The sequence below is a fragment of the Fundulus heteroclitus genome, chromosome 8 (assembly GCF_011125445.2).
Source record: "Fundulus heteroclitus isolate FHET01 chromosome 8, MU-UCD_Fhet_4.1, whole genome shotgun sequence".
In the NCBI taxonomy this organism is placed as follows: domain Eukaryota; kingdom Metazoa; phylum Chordata; class Actinopteri; order Cyprinodontiformes; family Fundulidae; genus Fundulus; species Fundulus heteroclitus.
This window is the reverse complement of record NC_046368.1, coordinates 26703330-26720331: the sequence shown is the minus strand read 5'-3', so window position 1 is coordinate 26720331 and position 17002 is coordinate 26703330. Positions and strand designations below refer to the sequence as shown.

Genomic DNA, 17002 nt, shown 5'->3' with positions numbered 1-17002 from the left:
CAGCTGCTGCAGTCTGTGATGCGCAAAGACCAGAGGCCCTGTGTGATCTTCCAGAGTCTATCTGATCTGAGAAATATGTTGATCAACAGAATCTGATTATAATGTTGATGATTATTGAAAGCCCTGAACACATTTGGACAGAATGCATGAGGACCAGCCTTGCGGGGGCATTGTTCAGGAGAATGTTGCAAGCTGTAAGCCTTAACCCCTTAGTTCCATGATCCCTGGCAGCTGCTTCGCGGGGCCTGGGCCCCCATGGCTCTGTTGGGGTGCCCCTGGGCCTTGGGTCTCTGGGCCCATGGCTAGATCCTCTCTGGTATAGCATAGAGCCCACATGCTTGTCCCCATGCTTGGCCCCTCTTGGGCACCTATGCTCCGGGGGTCTGTTTGGGCGTCTGGGGTTCTCGTTCCCTTGGCATCTACCTTGCTTTTGGCTACCCACAACCACTATTGAGCATTTTTTTCATGGATAAACTTTACATACACAAGTGCACTCTCACAAACACCTACAGGTGCTTTTTATTCAGGGACTTACAGATTCACTTTTACACAGGAAACCCCTATTATGATCTTCAGCTGTCACTTAATACATTTCATATTAAATAATCCCGTGTATTCTTCTGTGATTATATCAAGGTGTTGGTTGTTTGTACCTGTAATACTTTATCAGTTGGTTCTGCTGATCTTTTTCTATCTCTCTTCGCAGGTGTAGAAGCAGACTCAGAGGATGTTTTATTACTCTCTCCATTTCTTCTCTTTTTCTTTCACCTTTTCTCCCTTTCAGCATTTTGTCTCATCAGCTTCTCTTCTTTTTTTCCCCCTCTTCTACCTTCCTGTTTCAGTGTCCATTGAACATGAAACAGTCCAAGCATAAAATCTTATAAAGCTTTTTGCAGATATTAATGAAGCGGAGCACTATGGCAAAAGCAGTAAGGCTCCACTTGTGAAGGTAAAATCTGTTGGACTCTCTGTGGCATTAAGACAACAATTCTTAATGCTAAATTGACAGACAGGACGCACACATTTTCTTTGTATTGCAAGTACAAAATATTTCACAGCTTAATCCCTAAACTGTTTCCTGAGTTTCTTCACCAATCTTCTTAGCCTAATGCTTCCTGAATTTATTTGCAGTTGTAGACTATTAGAAATAAACAAATATTGTTTTGCTTATAAGGAATACTAAATTACGTAGAGATTTTAAACATAAAGTACATCAGGGGTGCATAATTCCAGTCACTGAGAGCTACTGTCTTGCATCTTTTAGAGACATTTATTCTTCAACACACCTGAATGAAGAGGCTGAATTGCCTCATCAAGCATGCTGTTCAGCTCTGCAGAGTCCTGGTTATGAACCTTCCATTTGATTCATTTGTGTTGCAGAGGGGATGCGTATAAAAGTTGCCGGATAACAGTTCTCAAGGACTGGACCTTTGGTACCCCTGCATTATATGAATTTAGGTGTGATGCAAACTGGTGACAATAGGCAAAATTGAGCATAATAGTCATCAAAGCTGTAATAGGGAGTTTTAAGAAAACTGTGGACCTAGCCTGAAATTTAAACAAGGACTGCTTACAGGTCCTTCCCCTTTGCTACCTGCTGCGCTGCAGCCCTCCCTCCACAGCTCCTCCCCTCCAGCGGAGTTTGCCGTGAACGCACAGTCTATTAAGCAGGGCTGATCATAAGTGATACTGTAACCGTCCATACCTTGTTTGTGTAGTTATTTTAAAAATGAACTAAATCAAGTAGAGATACTTGTCAAGCAGAAATGTGGCTAACTCTGCATCAGTTCTGAATCCTTTCAGGATGCATAAACTCTTCTTCTCTAATTTTTCCTTTTAACCTTGCTCTTCTTCTGTTTACCTGTCTTTGTTTTCTGAGCAGGTGCCACTCGGCAGTTTTCCTGTAACGTTAAGTTGTTTCTCCACCATTAGTACAGCTGCTGCACTTTGGCGACTTTGAGTTTGAACGACTGTATGCACTGTGCGGGTGAGGGGGGTGAGAGGTGACTATCTGATTCTATACGTTGACATTCCACGAAATGATGGTGTGAAGTCTTTGCTTCACTGGCAAATATTTTATACACCCAGCACTGCTTTGCACTCTAAGCCATTTTATGTACAGTATAAAAATCATATTTAATAACAGTTTTCTTTTCGGGGTTGGAGAAATTTTCAAAAACTCTGCTGCAAACCTAATTTTCAATCAGCTATTGTAGTAATCATAAGATAGCTTTGAGCTAGCTCTAAGTAGAACATGTCTGGAAAAGACATTACAACCTACAGAACAGTTAATTGTTTGAAGAATCAAACGTGAGGGAAGGAATAAATGGCAAATTTGCTTTTTGAAATCATTATGCATAACTAGATGAGGCGCTGCACAGGGGAGCAGCTGTTAGCAATGTTGCCTTGCAGCAAAACGGTCCTTGGTTCAAAACTTCCTGTGCATGTGTGGGTTCTCTCCGAGTGCTCCAGCTTCCTCCTACACTCCAAAAACAAGACTGTTCGGTTCACTGGTTACTCTAAATTGCTCTTAGGTATGAATACCTACGTGTCCATAGATGTATGGCAGGATAAATCAACAGCCTATTTGAGCTTCCCCTGAATGATATTCTACGCAGTTTACATTTTACTGACAACTAGAATTTTATGCTTTCATTCTTAAATAACTCAAAAGTGCAACTGGTTCTGTTAGTCCTGAAAACCCTGATTCTGACCCTGGTTTTTCCTCTGGAGTCACAAAAAAATGAAAAAAATCATCTTGAGACATAATTTTCATCTGGCCCTTGTACTAATCATAAACTAGCTTGGAGAAAGCACAAGTAAAAAACAAACACAAAAGTTGGTAACCTTATCTAAGTGTCTGAGAAAGAATCCCTGTTGACCACATTTGCCATACAGGAAAAGTGAGCCAAGGTTCTGGTGAACTTCCTAGTAACTTTCACACAAATCAATACCGTGGATTTAAATTGCTTTCATGTTTTTTTTTATGAGTTCTCTCTAATCCTTTATTTTAACAGCATTTCAAAAGACAAACCAAAGGAAAAGTACAACAGAGCATCCGCCTGCTTCGAACAAACAGTGACATATTGTCACAGCGGGAGTGGTTCAGAACGACGTCTTAAATTTAGTTTTATTGTTTTGTCATGTGTCGATAAGGGAATAAAAGGAAGCCGATCTGAGGCCTGAGCAACAACAGGAAGCGCCGATCACTCACAGACACTTTGCCGGCTCTTGTTAACGACCAACTTCAAGGCAAGTCGTGAAAAGTTAAAGACAAGAGCGCTATTGTGTAGCGTGGCCTCCTTCTTTGTGTTCGACCTTCCCTGGCTTCCCATGAGCTCCCCCTCTTTCCTTTCTCCTCCTACAGACCTTTCTCCGGCTGTAATCCTTCATCCCGGAGGAATCCACACCTGCCCACTGAGGGCCATTTTAAGGAGTTCCCAAACCGTGACTTTGCTGTTATTGATATGCTGTAAAAAGTCTTCTTCCACTTGGATTTCTTTTTCTTTTTTTGCACTTAAAAGTTGCATACCACCAATTATTCTCAGGCAAAGACAGTCTGAAAAAAATACAAGGGCAGTTATAAAAGGATGGTTTCATCTAATAAGTGAACAAACACACACACACACACACACACACACACACACACACACACACACACACACACACACACACACACACACACACACACACACACAAAATAAGTGGTTGTGCCACCCTCAGCAGCAAACACTGCCAACAGGTGTTTGCGATAACTGAAATTGAGTCCTTTAAATCCCAGAGGGATTTCACTCCGCTCTTCTACCCAGCATTGTTCTATTTCAGTCAAAGTGGAGGGCTTTGGAGCATGAAAGGCCCGTTTAAGGTCATGCAACAGCATCTCAATCCGATTTAAGTCCGAGCTTTGGCTTGACCGCTCAAAAGCCTTCATTTTGGGTTTTCTGCTTGTTTGCTTTTTGCCATTCAGAGGTGGGTTTGCTGTTGTGCCTTGGATTATTGTCCTGCCGCATAACCTCCTGTTCGACTGAGCCAAACTGTCGGACGGGGTCAGATGGATTTGGATCTTTTGTCTTTACTCGGGTGATTTTTTTTTTTCTAATATTAAGATTTGTTTGAGGATGAAAAACATTGAAATTCTCCAATAAAGCAAAAGCAGAAGAAATCTTTAAGGGGGAAAACATTTTTTTTTCACAGTACCGTTGATGTTTGCTTATATGTTCTTTTTTCTATTATTGTTTACAGACTTTCCATCCATTTCTTCTTTCTAAGTGTTCCACTGGCCTGCTTTCTTGCACCCCAGCCGCCGTTGTCTCCGCTGTCTCCTCAGAGCTGAAGACTGTGACCTTGTTTCCTGATTAGATGCTGCTCCCACTCCCTGCCTCCTATCACAAATACGACATTGATGGATGGCTGTAAGTAGCTGCTCTGCTGTTCGGGATTAGAGGTCAAGGCACCAGTTACACTAACCTAATGTTATTTTTTTCACTCACCCAGTGCTTATTTCAGCTGATAATTAAGACCTGCAAAGAGTTGGGGAAACACAATTCCCTTAATAAGCGGCATATCAAGAAGGAATCCTGCTTTTACATAAGTATTTATTTATGTTTACAAGTCATTGCTTTTGAAGATTAGGGCGAACCATGCAAGACGTGCAGAAATATCTGCCGGCTAATTCACATTATGCAGCCTTTTGCCCACAGGTTATGAAGGATTAGGACTTATTTCGCACTCAATTGATGCCGCAGAAGGGTTGAGCGAATCACAGCCCCGCAGACTCAGGCTATTTCGGGCTGCTGCTAATAGTTCTTGTCAGGCGTAATTTTTAAGTACTTTAACCAATTCATTGTATAATTAGGTTAGCAAAATTAGCTCATTGCAAAGTCAGTCAGCAGCCGGTAATGCAATAAAGTTATTAACATTCCAGATTTATGTAACCATTAATATAGAGGTGATCTGTCTTTATCACATTTTTTCTTACTGGTAAAAAAGACATAAACTAATTTAAAAAAAAATTAGACTCCTGTGTGAGTTGTTCTGGTTGCTTAAATTATTTTTTTTCTTTCTGGTTTAAATCAGTTCTGTGGAGAAATAAAGCACCTCTTCTAAAGTCAAATGATGCTTACTTACAACTTTTAGCAAAACGAAGCAAATCCGAAACAGCTTGTCAATAACTTTAAAAGATTTACAGTGTCTTGGAAAAGTACTAATCCCGCTTGCACTTTTTTACATTTTGTAAGCTTTCATCCATACATCTCTATGTATTTTATTTGGAGGTTATGAAACAGGCCAACATAAAGTAGCAAATAGCCCATGGTTTTCAAAATTTGAACAGTGTGGTGTTCATATATTTAATGCCAAACGTATTCATGCTGAGTTAAATTCAAAATCAATATTATCGAACCAAAAAGATGACTTCTCATAAGAAAAAAACACAGGCATCTCTCAAAAAAAAGAGAAATAAGTGCATCAATTAACAAAATCATAATTTATAATTTTTTGTTTGTATTTCCTTTTTATTGGCAGGAATTAAACCCTTCCTTTAATTGCTGACAAGCTTTGTGAATGTTTCCCTTTTTTATACATTTCCTGTCTGGCAGCGTAGCACCCAGAATTGCTTTCTTTGTGCCAAAGGGAGCCCAACAACTTTACTTTCACAAGTGGAGCATTACTGCTTTCCACACTTAGTGGAGACCTGAGACGATCCAGAAGGAAGGGGCAGCCTGTTCTTTGCTTATTCTTTGAAAAATACATGAATTTAAATCTAGTAAGCTGTTAATCATTGCATTGTTGCTCAGGCTGTTTATCCAGAGCTGTTGTCCTGTTTGACAGCGATACTCCCCACTGGGCTCAAGACATTTAAAGCCTTGAACACATTTCTCTCTATTTAGATTCAGCAATTTTCCCACCAACTCTGATCAGCTTCCTATTCCCTGAAGTAAAAACATCCCCACAGCATAATATGCTACCACCATGATCCACTGTAGGGTTGGTTTGGTCAGGTTGGGAGTTTTCTGTCACATATGGTAGTTTCCATGTAGGTAACAAAAAAAAAAAGGTTTAATTTGAATCACTTCTGACCAGAGCACCTTATTTTGTATTTTTATTAAGGCCTCTGCATCAGTGGCAGTTTTTCGGTTCGGTCGTCACTTTTTTTCTAGCAACACATTTGTCCAATTTGAAATCTCTACCGATGGATTTCCACACAGTAACAATAGATTTGGGCGGAAGATGAGGGGTAAAAAAAAAAGCTTTATTCTGTATGTACAGAGTTTAAACAGAAAAGAAAAATGCAACAGAGGCTAAAGAGGCTAAAGCTCACGCTCTGAGCTATGACACTACTATTACCACCCTTTGTAATAAAAGACGAGCACCTGGCCCTGTGAACTTTATTGGTGTTTGCCCATCGAGGACCCAATCTGCCTGCTGAAAACGGTGCGAGGTGACTCATGTGACTTTTTTTCCACAGATTACTGTGTTCATCGCACGGTTAGGCTCACAAAGAAGCATTTTTATTTAATAAGCTGTTTGGGTGCTGCATCAGAACAGGCATTCTCCCCGCTCTCTGATATGCCTTTTATTTCAAAAAAAGTTTGATCCTGAAAGACAATGGAGGCACGTATGACGGTTTTACTTGATTGACACACAGCCCTGTGATCCACCAGCTCTGGAGTATAAATATAGTTTCCCTGATTTCCTGGAATAATGTTTTTATGGAAGCTACAACCACTAATGTGGGTAAAACTTTTTTCTTTTTTTGTCCCTAGCTGTGTTGCACTTACAATATTGCAGATAATAAGTGGAAAATAAGTAATTTTCCACTTCAAACTAAGTTGGTCATAATTCTTTGAAGAAGTCTAATCTAGATACATTAAGAATAAGTAATTATGTGTAAAATGCATGTAATCAACAAGTTTACTGTCTCTTTAATGTTTTCCTGTGTGTTTTTTGACCACACAGGAACACATAGACTGCGCTGGTACATATTTTGAATGACAAATAACTTAATGACTTAGTGGTTAATCAGAAACAACTGTCTTGGTTTTAATGGATCTCATCCATGATGTAGGTGATCATGGATAGGGTACCTCAAGGCTACATTCTCCACCCGCTTTTATTCAACATCTATATGATACCACTAGTTCAGATTATAGAGTACTACAACAATATTTTTGCTGATACGATATACAACTTTATGTTTCTGTCACCACCCGACCGCGATCCGCTACCGGTTACCAATGAAACGTGTCTAAAATGTCCATGAGTGGATTGGCCATCATTTTCTCCAGCATTATTCGGAAAGGAAGGAGATCATTGGCTCAGGTCCCAAAAAGGTAATGCTAGAAACTAAAACTGAACTTGACCCCAACAGTCTGTGGACTGTGAACTACAGTCCACAGAACAAGCAACCTTAAAGTGCTGCCAGAATAAATTATTTCCTATCAAAACAGGACACGGGAAAACTGTCTCCGTCTTATATTTTCAGTTGGTTAGATTATTATAATGGTGTCATCGCAGGTCTCTCTAAAATGTCAGTCAGGCGGCTGGAGCTCGTCCAAAATGCTGCTGGTGGAGTCCTGACCAGCATTAGGGAAATAGATCACATTACAGCCTTCATTAAATAACTGCACTGGCTGCCTGTTTTTAAAGGGATGGGTTCAAAATCTTGCTGATGGTTTATAAGGTACCGGTACTTAAAGTTTCATTTTGTGTCATTCTTCATTTTTAATGGGTATTTCATGTCTTTAATATGTTTGGTGTTTTTAGTATTTTTCAGATCTGTCCTGTTTTCCTGTAAAGCACTTTGAAATGCTTGTGTGTGAATGGTGCTATACAAAAATGCTTATCAAGCCTGACCAGTTGTAGGTTTTGTGCTTGTATCACGTTCTGGTTTTGGAATCAGTTCATGGTGCACCTTTGGCTTTTACTGAAACAAAGCTTCCTTCATTCCTTCCATCATCCCATCCATCCATCCATCCATCCATCCATGCATGCATACATACATGCATCCATTCTGTGTTAATCACAGTTCTATCATGTAACAGTGAAGTGAAGCGCCCCAAATGCTGACAGGAGGCAGGCAGGTGAAAATAAACAGTTTTTTTTTAACTAAAAATGAGAAAAGTCAAAGAGTTACTAAGAGTGGATTCCAGGGGGAATCCAAAAATAATAAATCAAGTAAGGAACACAAAGACAGGCTGGCGACAATAACACGAGGACCTGGCAAAGGCTGAGAAAACCAAGACGATAGCAGGAAGCTGATGCACTGAGGTAAGTCACTGGTGAAATCATGATAAACAGTACCAGAAAAGATAATCTAGGATTACACACAGACTAATACTATGGATACAGACAAGTTAATTTACACTTTTACTATGGAGGGGGTTTCTTTTTCACATAGGGCCAGATTGATGGTATGGGGTGCAAATTTAACAGCAATATTTGGGATTCTTTAGCCTGTCATAAGAGAAAACAAAAGGAATGTTCATTTTCCAAAGTCATATTTTCACCATATCATTATAAATGTCATAGTTCCAAACTAAATATTTAACTCGTAAAATGAATATTTAGTTTGCAAGCTAACAGTGCAACAAACTCTGCACCTTGGTTATATTTGCATGCTATTAAAATGTATTTGTTGAAATAAAACCTTTGTTTCAAAGAAGCAGTAACAGAGGAAATATGTATGGGGCAAATGTATTAAATTTATATACAATGGGCAGCCTGTTGATCTTTCTTTCTTTCTTTCTTTCTTTCTTTCTTTCTTTCTTTCTTTCTTTCTTTCTTTCTTTCTTTCTTTCTTTCTTTCTTTCTTTCTTTCTTTCTTTCTTTCTTTCTTTCTTTCTCAGATTAATAAATCAAACGAGTAAGGATCGTCACATCTCATGCGGACATGGCTCCGCCTTTTACGCACGCTCTCCCCGCCCAGCTCATTCCTCATGCAGGCAGGCAGCGGCTGCTGCGCTTCCAAGTGCGCCCGTCGAGATCAGAGAGCCGAAGAAGTCCGGGCTGAGCGCACGCACCGGACCAGTTCTTCTCTACTCTTGGATTCTACGATCTTTCCACGCGTCAATAGAAACGAGCCTGTCTTACATGTGTTTGGACTTGTGTTTCTTTCAAGGATCTGTATTTAAAGTTGGATACGTGAAGATGCTTCCTACCAAGTAGCGCACCGGGACGGGGCGTCTTTTTTTCTGTCCTCCGGGAAATTTAAGGACTCGTCAGCTGTCTTCCTGTCTGCTTGGATTACATTTACACAACATCGCGTCTGGAAGGGGGGAAACTATTACGCACATCACCCCCCCGCAAGCGCCGGCTTTATCTCCAATGAAATATCTCCCTTCGGGAACAGCGGATCGAGTTAGTGAGCGGATCGAACTTAGCGAGACCACCGAGCCGAAGAAGTCTCGCCCCGGCACCGCGGTCTCACTCCTGGCCCCTCTGGACCCTCTTCGGCAGGCGAAGCGGCTTCCCATCCGACTGATCAAGATGTTGACAGCGCACACTGGACACTTGCTCCACCCGGAATATTTACAGCCTCTAACGTCCGCACCAGTGAGCATCGAGGTATTTATTGACTTTTATGATTTACAGATGGTTACTTTGATGGTTGCTTTCGCAGCGCCGATGGGGGGAAATTAAGATTGCCTAGGAAATTTAGAAATGGTTCTTTTTCAGTTTTACCCACAATCTATATTTTTGTTTAGACACAGTTACAGTAAAAAGAAAAAAAAATATATATAAAAAAGGGTTATCCGGTTTTTAAGATAACTAGAAGTTTATACACCTTGAAAAGGAAATACAACTAATTAGAATAGGACTTATGTTGTTCTGCAGCAGATGCAAATCCACTTTTCCCTTCAAACACTGGATTTCTATAACCTCTTTGTTTTCATTTAGGCGAGCAAAAATAAAAAAAAAGGGGGAAAAAATGTAAACGGGACGTTTAGCCCAAAGCTTCGGTCCACATGTGCCATAAATAGATCTCTTGATTCTCTAACCACCTTTTAGTCGCGTTTGAACACGTCTTGTCTTTTTCCCCTTTATTTTTCAACTACATTTTTATATTTGTTTAGATGGAAGGCCAAGTAATTTCTGTGTCATTGCAATACAATGTTCCTGAGGGGAAGGGCTCCAGGGTAGCGTTAAAACAAAACAAAACATCAAAATGCTGGCGTCAAGGGGATGTTGGTCCCTGGGGGACATTTTGGTGCCCTACCCACACGTTTCTTTTACAAAAACAAATTACATTAGGTCAATCAACTTCGATTTCTGTTCTTTTACTTCGGTCCACATGAAGATTGAGTTTTTCCAAAAGGATCTTGTAGCTGCATCTTCTTAAAAGTGTATCATAAACATGGCATCGTTTCTAATGTATCCAATGAAAAGACCCACATATTTGCAGCACCCGTGCCAGGCCTGTATGTGCAAAAAAATGACAAACACCAAAAGACTGATGTTGTGGCCACATCATCATTTTCAAAACATTACATATTGGTTATGTGCATCAAACCTTGACGCATAAAAACAGCTCACCTTGGTTTGTACTTCTTTCGTAAATTATAAAATCCGACATTTTCAATATATTTTTTTAATCAAATAAATCCCATATATTTTGAGGCCCCCAAAGACCTCAGGTCCCAGGGGGATTGCTTCAGTAAGTTTTTGCCAAAGTCCAGAGCAGATCAGTCAGAAGTCTTCAAATGTCAGCTTATGTTTGAACTAAAAGCTGAAGAGATTTTTTTCTTCCCAGAAATGGCTTGCTTAATGATATCGTCTGGCTTGTAGGAAACTACATCTGTTTACTTCTCTATGATCTGATATTTTCCATAAAATCCGTGAGTCATTATTTGTGCACCAATAGCACAAATAGACACATTCTTAACCACAAAGGAGTTAGGCAGTGTTTTTAATGGATTTAAACAAGTATTTTTTTTTACAAAATGAAAGCTCTCCTACTCATAATGATCCCTATGTCTTGCTTTGTTGTAGCTGGATGCTAAGAAGAGTCCACTTGCCCTGCTTGCTCAGACCTGCTCTCAGATTGGTAAACCGGACCCTCCTTCCTCCTCCAAGCTTGGCTCCTCCTGCAGCCCGGGGGACAAGGAGCCCAGCGGTCGGTCGTCAGCCTCCAGCCTGAAGATGGGGGAGCACCGCACTTCTCTTGAGGACAAATCCAGCTTTAAACCGTACAACAAAAGCAGCGTTGACCCTCGCAGGGATGGCGTTACCAGCAGCTCCGGCGGTGATAAAGTTGGATTCAGGGTACCAAGCAGCAGCGCCCTAACTACTAATGGAAATTCAACCAGTGGCCAGCAGTCGTACCCATCCCATGCTTCTTCACCTGGCTCCAGAGGGGGGAGCACCCCTCCGGGACAGGCTCAGCAGCAGCATCACAAACAGAGCCAGTCTCCTGGTGGACAGCCCGTTTCACAGTCCCAAGCTCTCAGCGCTGAGCCTGGACGTGAACAGAGCAGTCCCACCAGCACTTCCAGTAATAATAATAATAGTAATCCAAAAAAAGACGCTGATGTAAACAAGGCCAGCTCAGACAGTCCGCACCACGCCAACTCCAGTTACGTCCGGGCGAGCACGAACTGCAGCAACAGCAGCTCTGATGGGGGTTCCAACCAGGACGGCGGTAGAGCCGAAACCACCCAGCCTAACCTCGGCCATGGACATATTACGCCCATCTCTCCTTATAAAAACAACCAGCCACTCTTCCCTCTGCCTTCTTCTAATATGGGCTATCACGGATCTGTCATGGGGGGGTACGCTGGCTACCCATCCCAGTTCATTCCAGGGCTGGACCCGTCCAAATCAAGCCTCAGCATGGGAGGAAAACACACAAGTTCCAGCCCTCTGACAGGCGCCTCCCCTCCCTCCTTCATGCAGAGCCTTTGCAGAGACCCTTACTGCCTAAGTTACCCCGGCGTGTCTCATCTCGGCAGCAGCAACTGCAACTCCTGCATACATGACCCTTCCTCCACCCTAAAATCGAGCTTTCCTATGGTTTACCCCTCCCACCCGCTTCACTCCCTCCACCAAAGCTCCTTGTCATCCAGCGTGTCCCCCTCGCTGTCGCATCCACTTTATACATATGGCTTTATGCTCCCCAACGACCCGCTTCCCCATGCCTGCAACTGGGTGTCGGCTGGAGGGCCGTGTGACAAGCGTTTCGCCACCTCAGACGAACTATTGGCTCACCTTCGCACCCACACAGCTCTGCCTGTGGGGATGGACAGTAAGCTTCTCTCCGTTTCCTCGTCTGGACCAGCATCCTGCCACTTGCATCTCCCACACCAGAGCAACCCAGGCTCCCTCCCCAGCTCTCTGTCGCTAAGAGCTCCCCCCAGCCTGGGTTTAGCTCGCTATCACCCCTACAGTAAGGTTCATCTCCCCTCTGGGCCTTCCTCCATTTCACTGCACTCTCTGCCCACCACAGGCCCGTACTATCCTCATTACACGCTCTACAGTCAAAGACTTGGATCGGCGTCAGCTCTTGGATACCAGTAGAACACGGCGTACTTACACGTTTCTTGGAATTGTTTGACCTTTTGGGAATCATTCATGTTTGCTTTCTTGCAGAGAGCTTGGTGAGAGGCTTAACACGGCTCCCATGCACCTCTTAAATGTGAACCTTTTGGCCTACTAGCTTAGCCTAGCACAACAGTTGGAAAAGTTGACACAAAGGCTGTCCTGGCTTCAGCTACCACCATTTCTACAGCTTGTGTTAAATGTTGTTTGACAGGGCCGAACTTTGAAGCAGGAATTTTTTAATTTGCTCAAAAATTTGGCGAGCAGTTCTGAAGCAGCTGGCGGATGCTCCAACCAACACGTAACTTGCCTTGTGAAATGTCTAATTTCTGTTTATTTCACCAATTCTGTTCTCATGGAAAACCTGTTTAATGTGTTCAGCAGCTCTAAGCTGTTTTGAAGGTGTTAAATTGTTGCCTCTTTACATAGACAGGCCAACTGTTTGCTCCTGTTTGAGCTAAGCTAACAGGTGTCAAGCTTTACGATTGGCGGGAAAACAACAACACCTCGCTCTGCCAGAAAGTTAATTGCTACATTCCCCAGAATGTTCTATTGTTACTTTAAAATTCATTGTGGCAACTTGCTGCTTCTTGGAGCAAATTGGAGACCTTTTTTTTTTTTTTTTTTTTTTCACCAACACTTAAAAGCATCCCCACTCTTTGTTTGATGTCTTACCCACAAGATTTCCAATAAGACTTCCTTTCCAAATTCAGGGGCCTTGTAGATCTTCAGTTTCTGCACATTAGCAAGATCACTTGGCCGCCCTGAGATCTACCGCCCTGTGCTATTCTGGAAATTGATGGTCGTGCATAAAAGCGCTTAACCATCGAGCGTTGTTCCAGCGAACGGTGATGATTTTGTAAAGAAAAAAATCTAGTGTGTGAGAGATGGCTGTTGGCTGCGCCCTCTGGCCTCGGTTGCCTTCTCCCTGCATGAGATGCATGAAAGATCGAAACAGCATACATATTTAACTGGCCCAATGTTTGTGATGATTTGCTTCGATTCTTCATGCTTCTTCCTGCTGATGAGGCGTATTTATTTCCAACAGGACCCCTGGCTTTAATACTTTCTACATATTCTCGTTTTACAGTAATGTGAGCAGACGTTTTGGAAACCCGAACAGGTGTTAAAACTGTGTCTTAACACTTTGTATTGAATGAATGTTAAAGTCACATCTTGTTCACTGTTTTTTTTTTTTTTTTTTGATTTTCTTTTTTTCTTTTTGGTTTTGTTTTGTTTTTCATCTCCACAACAAAATGAATAAAACTGAGATGTGATATTTTTTGTAATATTGAAACACCCTGTGGGGAATTGCAGTGAGATGGGAGCTCATATTTTGGTAAATAAATCACACTGAAGACGTGTATGCTGTTGTTTTCATTTCTGGTTTGGATGTAGTGGAACCAACAGTGTTAAAGGGACAGTTTAGGATTTTTGAACTGATTCTCATAACTTACCTGCAGTAGACAACGCTCCTGGCATCCTGATTTAGTATAATCCAAGATTAGTTGAAACCTGATGTTAAAACTAAATCCCATAGGGGCCAAGACTAAACTGCACTTTGACTTTTTTTAAATATCTCAAAAAAATATTGCAGCAATTTAAGCAAATGCTATTTTTTATCTTTAAATTGCTAGCATGTTTGTGTTTGAAAGTTGTTTTTATGCAAAAGCTGGTAATTAATTACACAAAGCTCTACCAGTCTTCCTGTGTGAAACACTATTACTGGATCTAATGTGTTTTTGATCAGGGTGACTGTTTGACACAAGGAAAAAGAGGAACAAACAATGGAGCAACAATAGTATAGTATAGAATAATATGGTATAGTATAATATTATATAATATAGTATAGTTTCTGACCTCAGTATGTGTTGGACACTGGATGACCATTGGTGATGCACCCCCTCTAAACTTAATTTCCTGTCTAAATAATCACTGTTTTCTTTGTAAATATTTCTCCAAGGCAAACATGAAAACTGTTTAATCACATTTAGATTTATCAAGGTTTTTTGAGGTTTGAGTAGAAGTCCGCTTTAATTTTCTGTCTTGGGCTGGATCTATATTTTAAACCTGCCTGCAGAACTGCAGGTAAGAGATGACCTGCTTATTACCTTTGAACAGAACCTCGCTTCAAAGATCCAGAACTATCACAACAGCCAAGACGGTACTGCGCGTTTGAATACTTTCATTCTTCTACTTCTATCTGAGAAAGGTGATTATCTCTGATTTATTGAGTCTGTGAAAGAACCGAAACACTCACAGCTTGATTTACAGCCACAGCATTGCCGAGGCACGCCACATAACGTCAGCGAACGTACATAAACCTGTTCAAAAATATGTATGCCCGTTCAACTAGTCTAAATACTTTCAGTAGGAAACCCGTTGAAATGACTTCTGGGAAGATGCGAACTTTTATGAGCTAAGCTGTCAGTGCGATCCCGGATGTGTTCCGGCTGCTATTTTTACCATGAAGGAACCCCAGTGATGGGTGACTTTAAGTGTGCTTGACTGACAGCAGTGAGCGCACCTCTAGGCTGCAGCAGTGTCACCTTGAAGCGAAAGCGTCCAGATTTAACGCTCACAGATCAAGTGTGACATGCAGCAAGGATGTAAAGCATGCCTACTGTGAGTCCTCCATAAGGATCGGAACCATCAACCAGTAGGTGTTCAAAACAGAGTCCTGACAGACGCTCAAAGTTGCCACATCTGCCTTTATGGTTGTCGGCAGTGATATAACAATTTCCTTGCAACATGACACGGTGACGGCCTTGGTGAAGTATAGATGAGCCAAGCTGGTCACTCGCAGCTCTGACAAGGGAGACACAAAGGTCAAAAACAGCCTGTCTCTGCCGTAACAAGAGAGCCTGCTTCAGTTACCGGTGTGAGACGTAGCTGTCGGCTGTCTGGGTTCAGCCCAGGGCCACAAGATCTTCTTAGACCTATGCTGAAGGTTTCGCATTGCAAAATATCCTGAAACCAGACGCTCTTAGTTTAATAACTGTTATGGATGAGCAGACAGCATGCCAACGCCGTGTTGCTCCTCTCTGCCACCATCAGTCTTTAAGTTTTGATGCATTGAGGGGCTTTCCTTGGGTATTCGTTGCACTTCAATGCCTCCGGTTGTTTCTGTCCCTGTATTTACTGTTGAATCAACAAAAGTAGCGCTGGACTGTGATGCCACCTATTGGTGACCGCTGATACATGTTCATCTGAAGCAAAACAACAACCATCTTACTGTGTATGACATATTTTCTTTTGAAAAACAGTTTCTTGCTAATAATAATCTATCTTCCATGAAAATAACTCAAACAAATGAAGCAAATGAAAGTATTAATCAGTTGTTATAGCAAAATAAAGCTTTTTCTTTCCGCTGCATGGGAGGGAGCTGTACCGAGTGGTGCCATGGAGGGGTGGGCTGGGGAGTTGGGGCAATGGCCACCCCAGTAAATATGCTGCCTCTAACATTTTTTACAATTTTGATACCAGAATCAAAGTACGGATTATGTATCTACTTTTTTGTAATTAATGAAACTATTTTTTAGCTTACATCTGTTTAGCAATCCAATCCCCGATCTGTGTTCCTTGCGAGCTGTGTTCCTTGCTCTTTTGGGGGCCATTTGCTCTGTAACGTTCTTCTAACAAATCTCTGAGAGCTTCCCAGAACGGCTCGATTGAGACTGAGGCTAAATTACACACCGAGGACCATTTACTAAATAGATTACTTTTAAAGACAATTGTTTGCCGGGAATTTTATTCAGGGGCTATCAGAGTAAAAGGGGCTGAATATAGATTCGCATAACGGTTTGCAGATTTTTTTGTTGTGATGGAAAAAAATCAAAAGATGTATCTATTTCCTTTCATTTTACAAATATTCAGAACATTAGGTTGGTCAATAAAAAACAACTTTCCTCTCCATGTTTCACAGTGGGGATGATGTATTCAGTCTGTTATTCAATTCAATTCCATTTATATAGAAACAGTTCGCAACACATGTCATCTCAAGACACTTTACAAAGTCAAATTCCATCAAATTATAGGGATTGGTCAAATATACGAACAGAGGCGAGTCTGCCATACATCGGCGCCAGTGTCTTGCCCAAGGACACAACGACTGAGATAGTCGGCGCGGGGGGATCGAAACGGCAACCCACCAATTGCTCCCTAGATCCTGCACCACTGTTGCCCTGACAGTCGGATATTATCTGCTGCTGGCATTAGATTTATTCATAGGCATCATTGTAAAAAGGGTTGAAATAATATGCATGTCAAACCTTTCAGATTCTTTTTGGAAAACCTCTAATATTTTTCCCTCCACTTCTCGGTTATGCATTCCTTCATGGTGGTCTATCACATACAATCCAAATATAATGCATCAATATGTATCATTTTAATGTCAGAAAACGTGAAAAAAAAGAGATGCGATATGTTAGGGCACTGGATCTCTCTTTCATTTATGCTTTTAAAACTA

General features: G+C 41.5%; 1 protein-coding gene across 1 annotated transcript; it reads left to right on the top strand.

Annotated features, from left to right (window-relative positions):
- The first annotated feature begins 4242 nt into the window (after positions 1–4242).
- LOC105915562 (zinc finger protein 703) lies at positions 4243–13900 on the top strand. The gene is made up of 3 exons (XM_012849708.3): positions 4243–4412; positions 8847–9564; positions 10990–13900. The coding sequence occupies exons 2-3, from the start codon at positions 9325–9327 to the stop codon at positions 12511–12513; spliced, it is 1764 nt and encodes a 587-aa protein (XP_012705162.2). The 5' UTR covers positions 4243–4412; positions 8847–9324; the 3' UTR covers positions 12514–13900.
- Positions 13901–17002: the final 3102 nt, after the last annotated feature.